At 44.4% G+C, this 22,989-nt stretch overlaps 1 protein-coding gene across 9 annotated transcripts; it reads right to left on the bottom strand.

Annotated features, from left to right (window-relative positions):
- Nucleotides 1-395: 395 nt before the first annotated feature.
- Nucleotides 396-22,687, bottom strand: DPP8 (dipeptidyl peptidase 8). Of its 9 annotated transcripts, none has more exons than XM_059823617.1 (19): nt 22,429-22,687; nt 20,767-20,879; nt 19,635-19,808; nt 18,605-18,738; nt 17,231-17,343; nt 16,727-16,873; nt 14,644-14,705; nt 13,499-13,599; nt 12,202-12,379; nt 10,712-10,871; nt 9,212-9,291; nt 7,872-8,024; nt 7,095-7,230; nt 6,149-6,294; nt 5,166-5,312; nt 4,229-4,381; nt 2,094-2,236; nt 1,250-1,361; nt 396-635 (listed from the first exon to the last, which is right to left on the bottom strand). In XM_059823617.1, the coding sequence occupies exons 1-19, from the start codon at nt 22,685-22,687 to the stop codon at nt 513-515; spliced, it is 2,634 nt and encodes an 877-aa protein (XP_059679600.1). In that variant the 3' UTR covers nt 396-512. The 9 variants fall into 9 exon arrangements, with proteins under 9 accessions (XP_059679600.1, XP_009817438.2, XP_059679601.1 ...); XM_009819136.2 differs by having other exon boundaries at nt 16,727-16,855; nt 17,231-17,341; nt 18,570-18,738; XM_059823618.1 differs by having other exon boundaries at nt 7,872-7,987; nt 9,214-9,291; nt 17,231-17,341; nt 18,570-18,738.
- Between the last annotated feature and the right edge of the window lie 302 nt (nt 22,688-22,989).

The following is a 22,989-nucleotide window of genomic DNA, read 5'->3' on the forward strand; positions in this document are numbered from 1 at the left end:
TCTAAGGAGTGAGACACATCCCTTTCATGAAGCATAAAAGCTATATGATAGCATTTAAAATGTAATACAAGTTGTAACCATTCAGGTAAACTGTTGCTGTGTAGTGAGGATATCATCCAGTATTATGTAATAAGATACCAAGGAACACACTGTAAAAATACATCAATTATGCCATAATGCTTTTAAAAAGTGAAGACCTGGTGCTGTAGAAGTATGTTATTTTCAGCTTCAGCTCTTCCCCCAAGAGAACACCCATGGTACTGCATTATACCACAGACATTTGATTTTATTTACATCTTAAGCTTTAAAGTTATTAGGTCACCGTACTTTAATTTCCTGTATGGCACCAAATTTGCTTTTAAAAAAGTGTCTGTGTGTGTGTGTGTGTGTGTGTACACATGTGTGCATATGTGGCAGGCACCAAAATGCAATATTCCATCCTATTTTCTCTAGTTTCCTACATCTCCTCGTTCGGTAAAGCAGCCAGTGGAGCAGAGTTCTGCAGAGGTCAGTTACATTGCCTTCAGGGCAGCAATATGAGAGCCCAGATTCTCTTGCAGGTAATACAGTAGATGGAGTTCATAGTGCTCTCCCGACTCGGGTACCCTTATACTGTGTCTCTCCTGAGGGTAGATCTAAAATATAAAATAAAGTCATAAGTATCCACAAGAGTTGCAGGCACCAACACTTAAACTGGTCCCCAGAGCCACATTCCAAATATTCATGTAATCTCCCTGCATTAACTCTGCACTTGAGCAAAGACACTCCATCCTCCATTGCCTGAACCCAGAGACAAGCCACTGCACCCTCTAATCCAGCTACTGCTGTGCTGGAGGTGATCAACCCGGCCGAACAGAGGCAGATCCTCTCCAGAGCCATCACGTAAGTTGGCATGCTCCCATTTCTGCAGCACGGTGTGGGATACCTGAGCTACACCTGCACAGAACCAGCAGGGTTTAATTAAATGCATAACGGTGTTCCACACTGAACGAACACTGCTGCACTGCTGTACTGCCTCCAAACTGCAGATGTCCTTGGGAGCAGCCTTAACTGCTCTTAACTGCTCATTTGACTAATGTTTTTTTTTGTTTACTCATAAAATCTTCCTTTTAAAAAAATGTTAGGCTCAAATACTACAGTTTTATCCTAGAATTCCAAGCTGCCCAGCACAGTCATTTTACAAGTTCCAATTTTGGACTCCTCAGTCAAAGACAGACATGTTACCATTACATCCTGGTTCTGGCCTTACCTGCAAGTCATACGGTTTCCCAGCTCTCACTAAAAAGCTGAGCAAAATACTAGTGTGTGCAAAGTGAACATTTTCATCCAAGAATCCATGTAGCAGCAGCAAACGGTTTGGTCTGAGAAAAGCAAGAGACAAAACATTTCTAGACAGCAACCCAGAACCTGCCAGTCATTTCATAGTCCACACACATCCCTTCATAAACACTCAACAGAAAAAAAATATTTGCATTGAAGACAGTGATTTCACTACTGTAAATTGCTCTGGATGGACCTGTCTGCCATGTCTATTCTTTCCACCTCTAGAAGTTCTTCCTGCATATGCACATCGTGGTCAGACCTTTCACCTCTATGTCTTTTTTATTCTCAGAAGTATTTCCTAGCTTGGACAATACAATGGCTTAACACTCGCTCAGAATCACTGCCAATTTTCAGCTCTGTGGCAAGAAAGCCCATGGTCTCAGCCTGCTCTGCAGACACCACTGTGCTGGTACAGCCTTAAAGCAGGCAGAAAGCATTCTGATCAACTAATTTTTGTCTAGCGTAATGTGACTCCAAAGTGCTAATCATATAATTGAAGATAAGTTTGTAATTTCTTTAGACATAAAAGATGGTCTTTAATTACAGCTAGGATAAAAAAGATTACATGGAATGGCCTGTAATTATGCAAATGTTCATTCAAGTCTATTAAGTTTATTAGTGTTGGGTTTTGGTCTTTTTTTTAATTATTTAATACTAGCATTTGTGATTCCAGGATTCAATTGCCAAGAACAGGGAGATAAAAATGTGTCCATGGGGCTCGAACTTTCCTGGTAGGAAAAGCAGAAGGCAAGAGCCAGAACCAAACTTACTCAGAAGGAAACTTCTCAGCTTGCATGGCCACCGACCCTAGGTAATACCCCTGCTCGTTGTGATCCGGGTGGCCCATGTAGCGCTCTGTGTAACCAGTGTCATAGAAAATCCACAGCGTGACGGGTGCTCCGGCAATGGCAACCTGCAAGTTCGACAGGGCTCTCAGCACGGGGAGGGGAATGATGATACCTGACCCCCTCATCTGGGGATGTCCCTCCCTCCCACATCTCTATGCCAGTGCAACTATAATTGCCCAAAACACACTGGTAAGTTTACAATCCACAGCCTGCAGTGGAAAAAGAAAAGCAACCCTCACTCTCCCTCCCACAGTTCATACATATCAGCACAGTTCAGCTACGACCTACATGTGCTGAAAAGCAGGCAGCTGCTGAAGACAAGGAAGATCCTACAGACAAATCAGAAGCAACAGTAAACACATCACCTGCAAGGCCTGCTGAGGGAAGTGGATTTTGTCCAATATGCAGAGTGCTCTGCTTTCGGGTTGCAAAACCTTTGCTCATTTGAATGTCTAACAGAAACTGGGATCGATAGCTCTCTAGGACTCAGCAAACTACCTTGCATAGCTACCACCAGCTTGCAGAGAGACTTGTGAAAAAAAGACCAACAAGAATAAAAAACACCAAAAAACCCTTTGAAAGGCAGGTATTTTTAAAAGTAGAAATATAGCAATCCTTAAGGACTTGAGACAAGTTATTATTAAATCTCCCAGGAACATTCAGGTTGGAGTTAGACAAAGCAAGAGCAGCCACAAACAACAAAACACATCCCAAGAGCAATATCCAGCTCTCACCACATCTCTACCTCTGAGACTTGCCCAACAGCAGTCTGGCCATCTACTTTAGTGGTCTAAAGTCATGTAATCACGAGAACCTCTTTTCAGTACCTCCCCTCACCCCCAGGTTGCCCTCCTGGCTGCTTCAGAACACACTGCTATGAAGCAGCATGGGCAATGTGATCTGGGAATAGATCAGTCTGCAAGGAAACTATTCTCTCAGGGCAGGAAAGAGGAGGTGTCATTTTTCAGCAGGATCATTTCCCTTAGTTGGTTCACAGCACAAAGAGTTTGGCTGACACAAAGCAGGCAACAGCTCAGACTATATAAGGTACCTTCAGCATAGGTGACCCGAGATTGGTATAGCTATACCAGCACAGTTAAGTTATTGTGCTCACGTGAACAGACTCTCAGATACTCCAGTAAAATTGGCCTACCTGAATAGCCCCACGCTGCTCTTATGTGCCTGGCTTCTTGGATGGCAAGCGCGTTCTGCCCAAAAGCACCCTGCTCGCATTAATGCAGGAAGCCTCATGGACAACACCACACCTTCACATCAGGCCAAGATTATGTCTGGCTCATTTAGAACTGGGGGAAGCAAGCGCAGTGATGGTGCAGTCACACCACACTCTTCGGGGTGGTTACACTCAAATAACAACACCACACTCTCCTGGGGAGAACAGCTGCAAATTTGTGTGGCGAGGTAGGAAAGCGCAGCACTTAATTGCACAAATGCAATTTTCTGATTTGAGGCATCTCTGTTAGTATTATTGGGGCTGTACTGGTATCATTGTCTCTGAAAAGCTGAGTCCCATAGCTGTACCAGTATAGACTCAATGTGAACAGGAGTCCCAGACACCTCTCAGAGCCTAACAGTGACAACAGGCTTACGGAGGAAGAGCATCTCATGCCCGTGCTTCACAGAGAAACACATGTGGAGAAAACTGAGGAGACAACCCAAGGTCACACAATAACTTAAAACTGCTCTTGCAACACCCATTGGTGGCTGGTTTTAAAAGGTACTGAGGCTTGTTGGCAGGCACTAGCCTTAAAGAGTGAATAGATTTTCAGATTTGCTGTCTGTGAAGTACCAAAAAAAATAACCAAAGCATGGAAGCCTAATTAGAAATACCGTGGAAGAAATGTTTGCTAGAAAAGCAACTTCTCTTTGAAGTCACCCAAATAGAAGAGTCTGGAAGAAAACAGCCAGAGCACTGTGTCCTCACTTGTCTAGAGCAAGCTCAAAAGTCTTTGTGCTGTGAACACTCATGGGAGGTTACACAATTAAGGGAAAAAATTCTGTCTGCACCACCAGAATAAGCACTCAATGTATGAACATACCCTGAAGATATCTGACCTCTGCATTAAAGCCATAAGAGAGAGGTAGCCTCCATAGGACCAGCCATGAATGCCAACACGATCCAAATCAATGAAGTCATACTGCGATGCTAAATACTGCAGCCCTTCCACCTGGTCATCAATTTCTATTTGTCCCTGGGAGGGGAGAGAAAAAGGTAAGTTTTGTTAGTTCCAGACAAAAGTTACATTCTCGGGATTTCCAAAGGTACCCACCTTCAGACCTTTGCTGCTTCTGTTTGTGCAGCACCCAACCAGACACCAGCACTCCGCTGCTAGGTATGTTACTGAAAGATGACCCCTTTTCCCCATAAGACAATAAATACATGCTAACCCACCTTTTAACTACCCTTTTCTTCATTTGTCTCCTTGCTTGGGGACAAATAAGATTTTTCAGTGTTTTCGCTTTTTGCTGTTAGAAAAGCAAGGCTGCATTCTAGCTCTGTGCATGAAAATGCCACTCCCAACACAGAGAGCGCTACACTGCAAAGCCAGCAGAGCCCAGCACAGGCCCTCCATGCCTGTACAGACAGCCAAACGCACTCACCCTCTCCAGCCTGACACAGGAACTGCCCTAAATAGTAACCCAAGTTGTGAATGAAACTATCCTGCTTCGTGTAAGCAGCAAAGCATATCTGGTGGGAGTCAGAGACCCCCTTATGAACCACCTTGCATTATGCCTGCCAAGCTGGAGTTGGTTCGCAACCTCAAACCCTGACATTATAGCTTTCCCACACTGAGTGTCTTTCCTCCCTCAAATCCACACTGCTCAACTACATGCAGTTCCACTCCCCAAACCTAGGCAGCATCACACAGGCAATGCTGGGCATCTGTGCCAAATCACTGCTTCAGCTCAGATAACTCTGGGACTCAAACCTGTCTCTGGCTGAAAACAAAGAGCCAGACTCGGAGCTCCACTTACCATTTTGTATTTAAAGGCTCCTTCAAACTTCAGCCCTCGGTGGCAGGACCCCCTGTTGTCAATGACAACAACGACGTAGCCTAAAGAGGCCAAAGTGTTCAAACGGAAATACTTGATTCCTTTAAACCTATTGTTCACTAGCTGTACCTGGAATAGAAGAGCAATGACACAGCCACATATGTAATGGAATCCAGAGGTCACCTCTTAATCCAATTTCAGATTTTATTTATTTATATTTACCTTCCTTTAAACATTCTATACATTTTTATAATGTAAAGTTTTCAAGATCCCTACTCCCTGCTGCAGGATTCCCTCTCCCTGCTTGTGGTCTGCTATGAAAGAAACTCTCTTCCCCCAGTAACAAGCCATTCTAGGTCACAGATATGAAGAGCTGAACTGAGCTCCACTGCAGCACCAATGGACATAGAGGAAGAGGGGCAGCTGCTGACAGCACAACCCAACCCCAAGCCTGCAGCTCTGCTCTCCACTCAATCTGTTCTTCCCCAGGAGAAAAATCTTTCCCTTCATCAAGTCTCATTCCAGCTGCCTTGGACCATGGCAGGGCACAGTAGAGCTGGGGGAACCAAAGCAGGGCTAAGGGGCTCACCTTCTCCTAATCACACACTGGCAATGGTCAGTGCTAACAGAGGGCTTTCCTCACATACACGTGGGGGAAGGGGAAACAAAGAACAGGACCCTGAAGGACGAGGGGGAGATAGCACAGGGAACAGGGACTATCTGCACTCCCCTTTCTCCCACTTCCAGCTCTGCCACTCCATACCTGTTCTCAGACAAATGGCAGTACCTCGATCTACAACCTGGAAATCATGACCGCTTACAGCACCTTCGCCCAAGCAGCTGGTCACCAAACAGGCAAAACACTGCACACTATCCTCGGCACAGAGCAGGAACTGTTCAGACAGGAGAGCAGTGCAGTGATCCAGGCCAGGCCGCCTCACTGCTCACCAATATGCCACACTCACCTGAGGCCCTCCATAGATGAAGAGCACAGTGGGGTACTTCTTCCCAGGTTGCAGGTTGTGAGGTTTGTACATCATCCCATAGAGCGTAAACCCCGTGGAGCTCTCAAAGGAGAACACTTCTGGGGGAATGTAATCAGGAAGGGGGCCTGCCACAGGAGGGAACAGAGTCTGGTTTAGAAGGGAATGGATTAACAACACAGCTCTGCTCCAGCCCTGCCCCATCACCAATCTCGCTGCAATCCCAGTGGAGCTCTCCCACGCTTTCCAGTGGATGTGGCTGGGACCAGGCAGAGACTGGGAATGTCCCAGCCCTAGGGAAACTTTCTCAGTACTATCACATTCCCATCCCTACTCTCCTCTGAACAGTGGTAACTCTTCTCCCCTGACACAGCCATTACAGGTATCCCATCCCTTCCTAACCCCACTTAGGACTCACTGCATTAATACAGGGAAAGCACAGGATACAGAGTATGCCTTGGGGAAGGAGAGATGAAAGGGAACAGAAACAAAATGGAAAAATAAAAGCCCAAGAGCTGTTCCACAAAGGCCATGATTAGGAAGCAGCACACAACTATTTAAGGAGTGTATAGCCCTCCCCAAAGGCCCGGAAGCATTATATATGCTTATTAGCAGGCATATAGCACAGAGTAAATGACCACACTTAAACCCCTCCCCTGATGCTAAAACTGGCTTTCTACAGTTTCTACTGGCTCTGGCAGCAAAAACTGAGTAACTTCCACTCTAAATTCCTTCACGCCAGTTTACAGCCATTTTTTGCTGAGCTGAAAATGTCACTCAGGTAATTCCAAGAACTCCTCACACAAGCGCGAGTTTCAGCGACAAGTCTAGTCACCCACAACAGCAGATCTCAAGCAAGCACATTCTGGGATATCTTTCATTCTGTGATCCTGGTTGTCCTTTTCCAGTTCCCTATCCGTGCCATTACCTGCTGAATCTAAAATGGTAGCCCAGAATTCCTTTGTCCTATGAGCTGCATCATCTTCAGGTCCTGTCAGCCGGTAAAGTGACACACAGTGCGGGTTCTTCTGATTACTGTACTTGCTGATGAACATGTCACAATCCTAAGGAGAAAAAGAACATTATCTTGAACTTCTCAGTGCGGAGGCACAAGCAAAAGTGATCACTTTTTTCTGCATTTACATCTTTCAAAAGATGTTTATGGACCAAATTAAACCAGGAATTCTGGGCTCTTTTGATAACAGCAGATAGACTCTGAGAGGCTACAGTCCTTAGCAAGACTCAGATATTAACACTCCAAAGCCAAAAATACACCTGTAAAGCCACAGTGGCATGAGGACCTTGTCACACATCCTAAAGCATTCCCAGCTGAACGGGCTACTGCCCCAGATGCCTGGAAACTCACCCAACGCTGCCACAGGCTAATCTCTGGTGATTGCTCCATAGCCTACTTCAGGCAAAAAGAGCCAGACTCAAACAGTTTTCAAACAATTCATCCTGGCTCCTTTTGCCTGAGGCGAACTGAAGAGCAACTAAACTGGGAGGCCAAATCTGGTTTCCAGGGTGAGTTTACACACTCACTGTACAACATACAGGAGCACACACACCACAGTGTAAAACCTATTTTTGTTACATTCAAATACAGCCTTGTCTGCTGATTGATGAAGGACAAGACTGGCGATAAGCCACAGCACACCCAGCCAGCCCTGGCTATACAGGGCCTCACGGGCAGACAGGTACCTACCTGGCTGACACAGCAGGCATGAGAGTAACCACGTTCTGTCAGCCGCTTTGCTTCTCCGGGATTCTCATAGTTAACAACGTACAAGTGATGCTCTAAAGGTGAGTCTTTTGTGCCTTGAAAGTATACCAGTTTTTTGGCTTCATCAACATAGATCTGTCAAAACCAAACCAAACAACACATCCCTCAATATTGTTTCTTGCCAAAACAATACCCAGTTCTACGGCCTCCAAGTCTCGCCCCTGGCTCCACTTCCATAAGGCTGAGTTATAGCCCAAAAAACTGCAAGGAATAAGCCAAATGACTGTTCTTACTGTCCACAACTCTGTCAGTTATGATTTGCAATTCACACCTTGTTGCTCAGCTCTCTCATGCAGGTCCTTTACTCTTCCCAGTCTCCCCTATTGTTTGCTATGTTAAATAACTCTGTCCCCCATTCTTAGTCACCTCCCCACTCTTCAGACCTTTTCCCACATATGATATAAACCACCCCAGAAAGAAATCAAGGCAACAACTGACTGTAAACCATTGCCATGTTAACTATTCCTCAGTTGTCCCTTCTTTTTGAGCAGACAGTGGAACAGATTCAAATGCAGGTCAACTTGCATGTCTCATTCCCTAACCCCATTTCTAACTACCATTTAGGAAGGATTTCAAAGACCTTTACAAAGTCCAAACCAGTCAGACAGTTCCCCTTGAACTGCTGTTTGATTCAAATGATCAAAGAGTTCATCCAGCTCAGAGCCAGAAGAGCAGCAGTTTGGGGAGCATTCCCTCTCTCCTTGTGCAAGCTCACAAGCTACATGGAACATAAACACTGTGTATTCTGGCTAAAAAGAGACAGGGCTAATAGATTTATGCTGATCCCTCCAACAAGTATCTCTTGATTCCAGGACAGCAGTTGGACACCATCATGACATCTTGCTGCTCACGGAACACATGGAATTTCCTCACTGCTGCCTCGCAGTATTTTTGGTCCCTTCTCCTCCTCTTTAAGCCTTAAACTTAGTGGGGAAAACTTGTTGACAAGGATCCACACAGGAACATGCAGAAAAAGAAAGCCAACTGATGTTGCCTGTGTTGCTTTCCCACACTGCCAAAATCACAACCTCTGGTCCAGAAGAGCGTATCAGCGGTAGAGAAGAATGAAAGCACACTGTAGACTAAAAAACCCACACGATACATACGCTCAAACTCTAATACCAGGGAGTGGCAAGGTCCACTCTTCTCAGGGAGCAGAGCCTCACTAATGCGACATGTACTGATTTGTGAGGCCCCAGAGACCATCTCTCTGCAGTGTGTGTTGCTTTCAGGATATCCATGCAGCAAGAGCAGAGACTTACATTGGATCCATGTCTGCCAAGCACTTCCCATTCTCCACTAGTAATCGCTATCTCCTCTTTGATGGGACACTTGAAGTCACCTGCAAATAATATACAAACAGAGATTTTTACGCTTTTACATTTTACAAAACACATGGTCACAATAACACTTCTTCCTTCCAAGCTTTTTTACTAGACTAAACCCAAGAGCAACCTGCCTTTGCAGAAGACCCACACCTCTGCCAACTCCCCAGACAAATGTTAGGGCTAGTACTATTTAACATTCTGTGAAATATATGTTAGAGAATTCACAGGATTCAACCTGAGGCCTGGACAGCTTGCTTGCTTATTTTGGCACTTGCACAGAAATAGAGGTTTTATGCTGAAAAATGGGTGTGCAAAGGAAACCTCAGGTGTCAAAAAATGGGGAATTTTGCAACAGGGTGGGGAACAACTCTGCTTTTATAAGATGGTTTCATTTCCCTTAGAATGAGGAAGATTTTGCGAGAAAAAGAAGTCTGATGCTTTCAGAGAAATCTAATCAACCCAGGATATAATGCTCTCCGGAAAAAAAAAAAAAAAAAAAATCAGGTGCATGAAACTAGGACCTCTAGTAAAATCAGGTGTATTTTTTGTGCATGCAGAGCTCAGTAAGTAAATTAAGTATAACAGCATGAAGCTCTAAATTAAAGAATACCCGCTGTGGAAAAACCACTCCAGGAGCTTTGGACACATCTGAGCAAGACCAAACTTTTGACTGCAGCTCAGAGGCACGTGGTCCTTGAATTTTTTTGCTTGAAATGACTCTTCCTGCATCTCCATTTGCAACAGCTGCCAGTAATTTTCTCCTACTAATGTCTCTGTCCATACAGCAATACCATGATTGTTTTTAAAAGCAGAGAGGAATTCTCTGAATAGTTGTCATATCATAAGTTTTGCTGCCAAGCACATGCGTTCATTTTAAAGGGACTAACATGTGCCCGCTCTGACAGAGAGGCCCTCTATGGACCTTTATACACTGTGTTCAAATCATGCTCTTTGTCAGCCTCTCTGCTACCAATCTGCTTGTAAAGGCTGACAGGGACTATGTTGGTTTTACTTGCAAAATCAAGTCCTGAACCAACGTGCATCTATTAGATACATTGGACCCGGCACATCAGAGGTAGCCATGTTACTGCTGTAATGATTAACTTTTGGCAAAGTCAGCGCACAAACAGTCCCAACATTGACAAGGAAAAGCCAACTAAGTGCATTTCACAGTATCACAGGGAGCTTGTTTCCCATCCGATTTTTTGAGACTTCTCGCTCTAGTCCATGAGGAAGAATCAGGGTTAAAGCTAAGGCATGCTGAATAATAACCCCTGTACAATTTGAAGAGGAATGACTGTACAGTGAAGTGCTTTCCTGGACAACAGCAGGAGTTTCCAATAAGACAATAATTTCTGCCACCTGGAAGGACATTTATTTCCTCACTAGTCAGCAGCAAATGCCCAATTAAAGCAAAATAATAATTTCACTTACTTGGAGCAGGGAGGCCTCCACATGACCGTTTATACTTGCTCTCCTTCAAAACTGAGATGACTTTGTATAGGTGCCGGAATCCTGTTTTACACTCAGAGGCAAAAATAAACTCTATCTCATCTTCACGGGTTTGAGGGAAAACATAGAAGATATCATGGATCTGTGGAGACAGACCAGCGGATTATTGTTATCAGCAGGACTTTAGCACTGAAGTCACACATAGTAAATTCCTCTTGCTGCTCAACACAGACAGCACAGTTCACACTAGCAGGGTGCAGCACTGTCCTTTACTGGGAGAACCAGTTATGCTTATGAGCCAGGGGTTGTCTGCAGACAGCAGCCACACATGCTGCACAGCTCCAGGATTTTTGCTAGTCTAACTTCTGGCCACCAAACTAATTAAGTAAGTTTTTCTGCACCTGCCTTTCTAGCTTAGATACAGATTTGGGTCCAGCTCTGCAGACAGCATATGAGTCACACAGAGAAGCCAGAGTTCAGCGGCCTCCTCTGTCCAGTGCTGTCTAGAAGCCCACAAGTGAAGGGTTATTTAAAGAAAGATGAGCTGACATCATCTTCCCACTCAAGAAGATGCCAACTCTTGCTTCAAGGGACAATCTTTTGAGGGACTTAGGAATATTTATCTGTACAGTATGAGCTGCCAGTCAAAAACCACTCCAGCCAGTAAAAATAATGGAGAAAGGACAAGTCACTGCACCATTCTGAAACCATGTACACTATTACTAAGGAGAAAACATGGTACAGAGAGCACTTGCTGTGTGGAGATCATTCACTGGAAAGCTTTGTGCAAATGCTCTCTGCTGAAAGATCCAACTACCTGTCAGTGATTGATGGTCCCAGGCCTTCCTGCACCCTGGCACACCTCCAATTGGATGTCATTTTAGAGACATCGATCTTTATCTGCAGAAGTGTGAACAGCACTCATTTTTACAGCATTAGCCTAGCACACCGGTGTCTGGTCTCACAGCATGTGCCCTAGGGCACACCTCCGAGAACATTACACACAAATCTATTTCACCAGACCATATGCAGTTAAGGAGGGGTTTTAGTGACTGTTAGCAGACTCTCGGGACTTGTTCACCCAATATCACCTAGACACATATTTGCTGGCTGAAGAATACTTCACCTGTTGGCACTGCTGTCGGTGAACAACTGGCACCAAGAAGCCAGAGGGCATCAGTGGGTAACACTGCAGGCAAGGGGCTACCCTGGAACACCAGAACCCTGGGCACTGCTCCTAGCTCTGTCTGACCACTGTGCAACCTCAAGCAAAGCAGCTCTGCTTTCACAACCCAAATCTCTCTGTTCTCTGCATATCTGAACTCTTTACAGCAGGAAGCACTGACTATGCACAGAACTTGTACAATGGGAAAATTCTTCTAGGCAGCACAGTAACACCAACGTTGCTCAAGTGCTACATATAGGGTCTTGAACAACAAACTGTCAGAGAAGGCGGAAATTCAAATTCTTACATTTATCCAGATGTCTGTTGTTTCTTCATAAATAATGAAAGGTGTAACAGAATCTGGTACAGCATCGATAAGTTTCTGTCTTTCCATTGCATCATCTTCTGTGGGGATGAATAATGCAGGAGGGATCAAGACTATCTGAAGTCGAGTTTGGGAGCGATCCAGTAAGATGGACCAGATGCTGTTGAGGAGACAGATATTACAGAAAATAACATGCTACCATGAGTATTAGACAGGTCTGAAAAATCTTGACAAACACTCACTAGCACTAGGCATTTTGAGGGAGTCACAAATGTTCAATTTCAGATTAAGCACAAAGCCACATGTAAAATTTCACCCACATAAGCAAATCTCTTCCACAACACTAGAACTTATTTCACTTCATTTCAATATTGCATAAGCACTGCCGGTTCAGAAGTTTAATTAATTCTGTTCTCCCAGATTTTAACTGTGCTTTAGGGGAGAAAGAGAAGAGAAAAATCAGAGGGAATAATGAAGCAGAAAAATTTCAATTGAAATTTCAGGATACTTGTGAAAATACTAATGTTTGAAATCTATACCTGGCAGAGAATAATACTGGCACCTAAACAGACTGGCAGCAGACCCTGCCATACTTCTGATGACTTTACATGTAGCTCTAACAATAATCCTGCAAAAAGCAAGATAATGGAGCAAATGTGTCCCTGCATTTCTTCCACATTTGGGGGGAAAAAAAAATAAATTAAAAAGGTGAAAGCCATCTTTAGATTCAAGAAGTGCAATTCTGGAGAAGCTTCTGGTGAGTTAGAAACACTGTACTACATCATCTACAGGGTTAAAAATGACATGCAAATGTAAGCAGCACTTACAGCAGGTTTTCTGATCAGTAAGTCTGGTCAGCAAGGATGGTCCAGTGGTTAGGGTGCTAGCCTAGGGCCTGGGGGACCTGGGGTCATTTCTCTCCTCAGCCACAGACTTCCTGTGTGACCATGGCAAGTCACTTAGCCTCTCTGGGCTTCAGTTCCCCATCTGTAAAATGGGGATAATAGCACTGCACTCTCTCTCACAGGGATGCCGAGAGGACACATACATCGAAGGCTGTGAGTGCCCAATACCAAAGCAGTAGGGCCAGGTACCAGAGAAAGAGACAAGGAGGACTCTGTTTTGGTTTTTGGAAAAATCGTCCCCTTTGCACAAACAAGTTCGTAGCAATGTAAAAATGAAAGCAGGCTTAAGCTTGAAAAAGACAGAGACCACTACATTCTGCTTCTAACTTTATTGCCCCGAACCCTCTAAGCAGAGACAGGATTAACATACGCACTATTTTCCTTCTGGCGTCCACCCAGCTCTAGCAATGTACTCTACTCCTTCAAAGAGGATCTCGAACGGCTGAACTAGCTCTTTATCCACAACATCTGCAATCTGTTGACAAAGCAGCGATTCAGTGACACTGAGATGAACCCCCACAACCAGTTTTCATGCACGATGAGAGTCTGGACACAGAAGACTTCTGTGCAGCTCATGCAATTTAGATTGTTCAGCCTTTGCAACACAGGGGCTTCAACCCCGTCTATAGCCAGACACCACCATAGTAGGAGAGCTGCAAACTACTAGCACAGCCAGGGTTGAGACTTGAGAAATCTGGATGCTGCTCACAAATCCATCGCTCATCCCGGACAAGTCACTTGAACACTCAAGTTTCCCCATGTAAAGGGGAGGTGATTTGTACTGAGTTATTCTGTAAGATATTTTCATTGGTAGATGTTGAACATCCTGCATGACATCCAGTTATCAACATGGTTCTAATTCACGATATGCAGTTCTGCAGTTTGTCCCTGCTGGGACTGGGAACAAGTCACGGTGGTACCCTAAGGGTCCTGATGGCTTTCCCTGCCTTTGCTGGCTGACGTCAGCATCGCTGTCCCAGCAGGTGACTGTTGATGGCTGATGTAGCTCAAGAGTGGAGAGAATTCCAATAATGTATGGCTGTTACTGTATCTGTTTGGTAAGATTAATTTCCCAACTGTCCGACGATCTTGGACTGGGCTATGAAAATTTCTGCATCTTTTAAAAAATCCTGGGGCAAAAGCAAAGTTCATCTCTTTCCATACGTTCGTGCTTTTGTAAGGTGATACATTCTCTTTGCAATCAAATTTTCCCAATATCTGCAGCCAATCAAGAGACCTGTCACATAAGAAGGTCTAACCATCCACACCTCAAATATTCTGCTCTGCAGCTGAGTTCATACCAGTGGTAGGGAAGGAAAGCACAGCCTTGAGAAATACTGCTGCACACACAGACACCAAGTATCTGCATAGGAATGAGCCAAGTGCACTGCCTCCAGAGAAGCCATTAAGCCATCACAACCAAGAAAGTTTCTTTGTACTGAACTGGAAAATGAATTTTACCAAAAAAGAATCACAGAAATTATATTTATTCAGAAAACAAGCAGAACATAGAACTTACTCTGCCTTCCGCATTGATTGTCACTTCAGATATCTTGAAAGTGACCTTTGGATTTGCTGTACCTATAAAAACAGATGTTAGCAGTCAGGCACCAATTGTTTGCTTCCAAGAGGGCAGACTTGAACTGTGGATTATTGTGGTGTTACTCATACAGAACTGGAAAAGGCAAACAGCAGAATGCTCTTTGATCAAATAGTCTACTTGCATGTGTGAGACACAGCACAGAACTGGGCAGGGAAAAAAGAAACTGCAAACATGAGACAGATTCAGTGGATGTACTCCTGCAAACAGATCTGATCAAGAGCCATGGTACTGTCACAGCCAGTCTTCTCTCCCACAGTCAAAGGATGCACATATTAGTTGGAAGTAAATGCTCAGGAGCGATAAGGATAGCAAAGCAAGCTTTGGTTTACTGTTTGGCTGTTATTCTCAAGGTGGTACATAGAAAGTGATCCAGTGCTAAAAAGCATCTGTGAAAATGAAACACTTAAAAACCTCTTGCCATGACTAGTGCAGTTAAGATAATAAAGCTACATATTTGTGTTGAACACTGAAAATGTAAAGTTAACTCTTTACACAAAGCCTGCACAAAGCAGCAACTCATCCTGCTGGTACAGCACCTGCAGTGCTAAATGCTGGAGCCTCCTCCACAGCAAGAAATGAGGGACTATAAAGAATAAAGCCACTGCCAGTTGATCCACAAGAAGCCATACGTGGCAAATTCCATGTACTCTGAATATTCTCAATGCTGCTGTGAAGTAATCCCACTTCATCAACCCGGTTTATACACAAGAACTGATGCACTGAGGTGAAACGACTTGCCTTGGGCCACAGTGCTGGCCTATTTAAGTACTTACCTTCTCCCTGGGAAGAATTTTCTCCGCTACCTCAAGCTTCGCCCTCATAACAACTCACAGAAAAGGGCTATTGCCCCTGCAGCTCAGACTGGAAACTAAGGCCCAGAGATTAAAACCTAGTGTTTTTTTTTAAAGGGATTTGGGCTTTGCTTGGCTCATTTTCCTAAACTGCTGAAACTTAGCATTGAACAAAGCCGAGAAAAAATAGCCTTAGAAATCTGGGTGTACACAAGCGCCGAAAAAACACGAGGAGTCATCTCTCGCTTCCCAGGCTAACACTGAGCCTTTCTTCCTCCTTGAAACAAGCAGTAGATCAAGATCATAAGCAGAAAACTTTTCTCAGTGGATCAGGGAATCTGCAAGATCAGAATGAATTCTGCAGCTTGAGAAGGTCAGCCAAACAGAAGATATTTCTCCAAAAAATGAAGATTTCAGGAGTGAGGAAAGAGAGTGAACCACCGTTATCTGTGAGCCACCATGCCCTGCTGTAACAGCAAGGAAATCTCAGAAGAACAAGGGTCAGACTGTTCAAATTCGCCCCATACACCTGACACACGCCAGTGAATCAGCCCCTAGCAGGCCTGTGTAAGTCCCGCTTCCCTGCTTGCAATGGCACTCCACTTAATATGCTTTAAGCCAGCCCTCAACCCCTTTACTGCTGAAGCCTCCATATCATTTACTATTTGAAAACATGACAACAGGGGTTTTTCCTGGTAGGCTGTAAGCTTGCTGACTTTGTTGTTCAAAGTCCAAGAGCAATCATGGAGAACAGAGTCCTTCAGAACCTGAACTACCAGGGCACTGCCAGCAGCTAAACACAAACCCTCCCAAAAAAATCAAAAGGCCATAATTCTGCAGCTATTACCTCAAAGACACAGGGCTGTAATGAGAATAAACTCCTCAACAACTCAGATCTGCCAGGAACTGAGACAGCAGCTCCAAAATAGTGACAATCAGATAGGGTTTCCGCCAACTCCTGAGACACCCAGACTCAGAGCTCTTAGTAACCACAGGGCTGGAATATCAGCACAGTCACCAGTGACTAATCTAACCTCCACAGAAGTAGTTTCCCCAAACATGTTTCCACCACCTGGACACCAATTCAAAGACTACTCAACACCTCTCCAACAACCCCCTGCTCTAGGCTAGGAGAGTCACTGCTGTCAGGCACATGGAATAAAATATGTGTCTCCCAGAAACAGAGATGTAAGATATCAGGGTCTCACCAGTTTTGGGGTACCGGAAAGAATCTGTTCTTCTTGTCTCCAGCATGGGCGATGTGACATGAATAATTTCCACCTCTGACTCATCATTTTCTTCATAAAGAATTCGAAAAATTTTACCTCCATTCAGTGCTGTAAATGAATTAACATCTCCTGGTCAGAAGAGCTCTCATTATCAGTTATTGCAGGCATCAATATTCTCTCAGGAGCACAAGCAGGTTGGAAGGATGAAGAAAAATCCAAAGTCTGTGATTCACGTTTCATTACGCAAAACACTCTCAGACTCCCACCACTGTTGTGAGAAGGGAAGTCTCTTCCCCCAATAACATGTGCTCACAAGGCCACTGTAACATGCCCACCGCTGCAGATAGTTCAAAAGGACCTACGAGTATAAGGTTCCTATCTTGTATAAAGACAAGTAACAGAAAAAAATAACTCTGCGCCGGACAGCACAGCAGGGGGGGCACTACTTGTGCCTGTCAGACACACTGGATCCACCACACTTACTTGGCTGTGCCTTTGGGCTCCACCAGTAGCCAGTGTATCTGTCAAACTCCTCCTGCAGCACAAAAGTAGCCACACCAGCAGATTTTGGATCCTCCTCAACATTGGCCAGTTCTAAAAAAAGACAAAAGAATTAGTTTATGATGTACTGCAGAATCAAACCAGTTCTGCGTTATCCCAAACATGGCCCAAGTTCACCCTCTGGGAACAATTAGACGATTAAATCTGATTTCTCAGCAGATTTGTTTTCTGCTTCCACCCTGCTCTGTTGATTTATTTAGGGAGGATCTAATCCTCTCTGACATGGCAGCTTCGTTTAGGAAAGGAGAGCCTTCCTCCCTTCTTAACCCTACCCAATTAGTCTCTCAATTTTCTACATACTAGTCGAAGAAAGGAAATGTTCTCTCATGGAGCTCAGTGAATTGGAACCACAACTGTTAAGAAAATCAGAGAGAAAAAAACCCAAACAAACCTTTCTGAACAACTGAAAATATCAACATTCAGAAAAATGAAAGCATCAGTATTTCATTCACTGTACAAACCAAAAGTAACAGACTTACATAACATCTCAACATGATGACATATCCATAGGGCTTCAATATTTTTCCTGTTACCCTGGAGGTAACTTAGCAGCGCTCCATAAATAATTATCATCTGAGAAGGAGTCATTGCTACAGTTTATTTTTAATGTACTTACATAATATTTTAATTTTTAAGATTATAATAATGCTTTAGCTTATTTAAAAGCGTCAGAAATTTTAATTTAACTAAAATTTAAATGATATGGTTTAAATATAAAGTATGATTTAAATACAAAATGCAATCAGTTTCTAGAAAAGTGTTTTATCCACAATTTCCCATTTTCCTTCCTCCAAGATACATGTCTAAAACAGACCTGGAGAGGGTAAGAAGTGAGGACCTAAGTTACCGAGAATGAGGGGCCAGCAGAAGCCATGGTGCTATTCAGAAACTCTCTATACTGTTTCTAAAAGGCCTGCAGCCCGATTTCACTGACAGAAACTTTCCTCCAGCTTTATTCCACCCACAGCTCCTCCACACAAAAAAGGCTGTTCCAGTAAAAAGGAACGTGCTGTGTTTCAGGAGAAGAGCCCTTCCATATGTATTCAACAAATAACTCACTTTGCCAGATTCCACAGTGCAGGGAAAAGAATCATCCCACAATATTTGCAGTAGAAGAAACACATAGAACGTGACAAAGAAGGTGGAATAAACAGTGTCCATTCCCCCAGATTTCAGAAGAACCCCTAGTGCCATTGCTTAATACAGTCTAGCAAGAACAAATGCAGAGGAGGTGCAGAGATTTTAATTCAGGATGCATTACCATTGTGCACAAACGTTAGCCTCCTTTCTTCTCTGGTTTCTATATTAGATATCCAGATGTCATTGCTATGGATAAATGCAATCCAATTTGGATCAGCTGGACAAAGCTTGGGATCCATCCGGATATTTGGACAACTGGTCTCTACCAGAATGGGTCTTAAAGGCTGTTGCTGTTTGAAAGAAGAAAACAAAAAAGCACAGTAAACAATGATAACACATGGACACTTACAGAAACTAAACTAGATTATCAGAAGGTCTCTTAAGACCACAGTAATGTGGATACTGACTTCAAATACACAGGTTTACAACAGAGGAAGCTGTCAATTTTAAACACAGAAAAGTACTATGCAGATATTTTATAGGGTTGCACAGATCCCACCAGGGTCTCTTTCACCAGTGCTGAGGATTAGCCACAAATCAGGAAGCAGCTTGCCTGGGGAAGCCTGGTACACTCTTAAAAACAGCACCCAAAAAAGGGGCTGGCAGAACATGCAATCTTGTCCTCCAAAAGCAACTCCGGGTACAGTAAATTCCCCCTGACAACAGGACTAGACAGACATCAGGCATTTGTTATAATAACAAGAAATTGTTTCAACTTTGAAGTCCAGCTTCAGCACCAGCAGAGTAAAGGCTGCTTGTTCTGCAAGTTATACAGCCAAATCTTGTAACACATATGGCACTGACTGCTGAACAGTGACCTCTAAACTACAGCTTGGGAACAAAAGCTGCCTCTGATGTGACTTCTGACTACATGAAAGAGCACAGAGCATCACGGCCTTTGCGTTGCTTTTTGTTGGCATTGTTACTTATGAAAAATCAACAAAATCTGGTGTTCTGCCTTGCTGCCAAGGTTTCTACCATTTCTTGTAATTCTCCATCTGAGTTTCTACAACCACGGAAATGCATCCCTATGGAGGGCTCCTCTGCATTTCAAGGGTTGTTAAGGCTACTCGCCATGCTAGTGCGGTATAACTGATGATCACACCCCGCTTTTGCTCCAAGCCAAAGGAGCTTCTAGCCAGAGGAAAGTAGTACTGCAGAAAACAGGAGAGATGAGTAAACTCACAGTGAATCCATGAGGGCCTCCATCTTTTACATGATAAATTCCACTCCCAGCCTGAAACAGAAAGGTGCCGCTTTCTCGGTGGTAATCATAAGAGGCAATCCCAATGGTGCCAATACGCTTCCTCTCCCGTAGCAACTCCTCTTCACGAGAGTACATCCCATAGTCCAGGATGGCCTGAATATGGGCAGAGAAGCACAATCAACACCTCCGGCTCTGCATGTCTTACTGTACTGTCAGAACGTCTCTGCATGCCAAGCTTCCAGGAGCAGATGGCTGTGCTGACACCCTCCTCCTCCAGAATCCTGCTGGCGGCTAGAAGCCCGCTCCTGCTTGTGCCTCTGCCATCAGCACTTGTAGGTGCAGGCCATGACTGGATCCTGCACAACTGTAAACCTGATAACCACTTAGCCCATAGCAAGGCCGGCATTATTTCCAATATACACTGGTATAAGAAAGATCAACTGAAGGTCTGTTATTTCTGGAACAAGCAGGAGAGTCTGCTAACTATCACAAAGATACACAGTGACTGGTCTGGTGGGAGAAGAGCACAGCATGAATTTTATGTCTGGCTGACAGCCTCAGGAAATAACATGGGAAAAAACACACCTAATTCCATATGGGGTTCGTCCCACCTCCTCCAACCTGCTGGGGTGCATGGGGTGGGACTGGTGAGGGCTTGCTATGCGCAGAGGTGAAAAGGGGACACGCGTTCCAGTGAGTGGGAAAGGGATCCTCTGCTCCAGCATGAGTCACGGAGCCACTGACTGATCCTCAGGGGGACTCATCACTTCCCCCTGCAAGACACTGATTATTGGAGACTACAGGCTCCTTCGGCAATCCCCAAGATCTCACAGCAGAGAATTTGATGCAAATTAGCAGTTGCAATCTCTGCCGGCAAAGGAGGAATCATCCAGCATACACAGTTTTTATGACACACAAAGCCTGTAACTCGGAACACCGATGAGAAAGCTGTGCTTGTTTTTGAGATGGCTGCAGAGTTAGCCAAGTACAAGGAGAATCTTAAAATGTTTAAGACAATAAACTCCAAATTTTAATGATGGCTTATAGGTGCAACCCCAAAGCCTGCGTACTTGCTACGCTGCCAAGAAGCAAGAAAGAAATCAGGACCCACCGGAAAAAGATCCAAAAGAGGCTTCCAGGAAAGCAACAGGACAGCAGCTTTGTTTATGGTTTTGGGAATTTCAGAGTAGAAGAGCGTGTTCTCTCTGTTCTCCCCAGACATTGCTATTGTGAAAGTGAGAAGAAAAACAAAAAGTGTATTAGCTTTCTGTTAATAATCCAAACACTCTCAAAGGATACCGAGGAACAGTTTCACAGGCCTTTCCTACCAGAGACAGTACTGACAGTCTCTGCACTGCAGCCTCGCTCTGGGAATTCCCTGCTTCACAGAAATGCAAGTCACGGAGAAAGCAGAGAACAAGGAACTACACCCAGGCTTTCCCCACGCTGCCTGAAGCACGTATGTGCCTTTCTGAAGGCTGGTGTCCCTTTTATTTTATAAGCTTTTAGAAACATGGAGGGCCTTTCTGTTAATTCTCCTGGCTGGAATACAGCATGATGGAGCTTATGTTTCAAAGAGAATGTGTCTTTAGGAAGATTTGAATGTCCCTTTCCTGCTCCTCTCCCTCAGCGCTATTCAGATTTTTGAAAGCTCCTGCCAAGGCACACGGGGATCAGCCCAGAGGGAGCAAGACGTACCCCGGGGAAGGCCAAGTCTGACCTATAGCTCAGGAAGTGGCACATAGGAAACCAGAGCTCACCTCAGCTGGGGTCATCCCTAACCCACCCTCAATGTGCTTGAACTCGGCATCATTCAAGGATTATGACCCCCATCCTCAGAAAAGGGGAAAAAGAGACAGATCAGCAGCTTTCCTACTATGTCACTGCACAGCACATGCAAAGACTCTGAATCACAAATCAGAGCTTACGCAATTAGCCTGAGCAGCAAGCAATGGGGCTAGAACACGGTTCTGGCTACTAGGCCTTTGCTCTGGCCATTGCTTCTCCTCTTAACCCAGTTTTTCATGGACTTATGTTCAGCTAGTACAGTTTTTGACAAAAGCATTCCTCTACCACAAGGCCTGCTCCAAAAAGCCACCCAGAAGGTTGTTCACAGTATCACTTACAGTGCCAAATCACTTCAAGCACAGATGCAATTTAGAAATACAGATATATCAAGTGAACACTAATTAGTGAAACAATGCAGAAGTGAGGCATTGAGGCCAAGAACAATCAATTACATGAAGTTCTTCATTATCAAGACCAAAAATGTTGAGAAAAATATTCGCTCTTTAAGCTGCCCCCACCCTACAATGCTATTTATTCCCTCCAGAATCCCTGGAAAACCTACTCCATCAGCAGCCAAGGCACAAAGGACTTTCAAAATTCCATTTATAATCTCTGTTGTGGAAGGAAACTTCGAAGGAGAAAAAGGTTCTACCCGCTAGTTGTCATTAAGAGAAAGGAAATCAAACTGAACAGCTTTTGGAAAGGGGATATCATACTTGGAGTGACAGAAAAAAGATGAAACAAACTTAACCCGTCCTCCCAGCTAGGGAACACGCCCCAAAGGACACTTCACAGTTCTTTTCCAGCTCCAACAGGCCTAATGGGTCACCTCCAACCACACCATCATGACATTTGACCAGCCAATCTGGCCTGAAATCCATTTTGATTTAACTGCCAGAAACATCCAGCTCTCAAGAACAGTCAAACCTGAACAGCCTCTGCAGTGACTGTTTAGTCAAGGCACAGGCTTACCCAGCAAGCTTACCCAGATAGTAGATCCTGTCGGAATGAGGTCCTTCAGGATCATTTTTCTTCACAAACATAAAGTCATGAGGGGCTTTTGCCATCATGTACCCATGATACTTCCGTGTATCTGTAAGCAGTTTCCGAAGCTGGCTCCAGGAATGTCTCTCTACATAGAAAGGTTCCAGTTTTGGCTGCTCCTCTCTCTGGACCCGCTCCTCACAGCCCGCAGTTTCAAAGATTTCAAGGCCCGGCTGTTCAGTTTCCATGGCTGCTGCCATGTTGCATGTTTCTGGAAGAGCAGAATAGGTTCAGCATTGCCTTCCAGCAGCCCAGCAAACATTCACTTCAGACTCCCAAAACACACCACAGCAAAAGCACTATAAGAAAACCACCAGTTCATGGGAGGAAAAAACCCAGCAGAATGGAAAAAGACTAGGAAAGAGATTTCTGCTCTGGAAAACAGGCTGCTATCACTCAGCCTTTCAGAAGGGGACTAAGAATTTCATAGACCCACACAGATGTATTGCTGTTTGCATTTGCTACCCCCACACATAGCAGCTACTCATTTCAGTTCATGAAG

This window comes from Gavia stellata, chromosome 13 (genome assembly GCF_030936135.1).
Source record: "Gavia stellata isolate bGavSte3 chromosome 13, bGavSte3.hap2, whole genome shotgun sequence".
Classification (NCBI taxonomy): domain Eukaryota; kingdom Metazoa; phylum Chordata; class Aves; order Gaviiformes; family Gaviidae; genus Gavia; species Gavia stellata.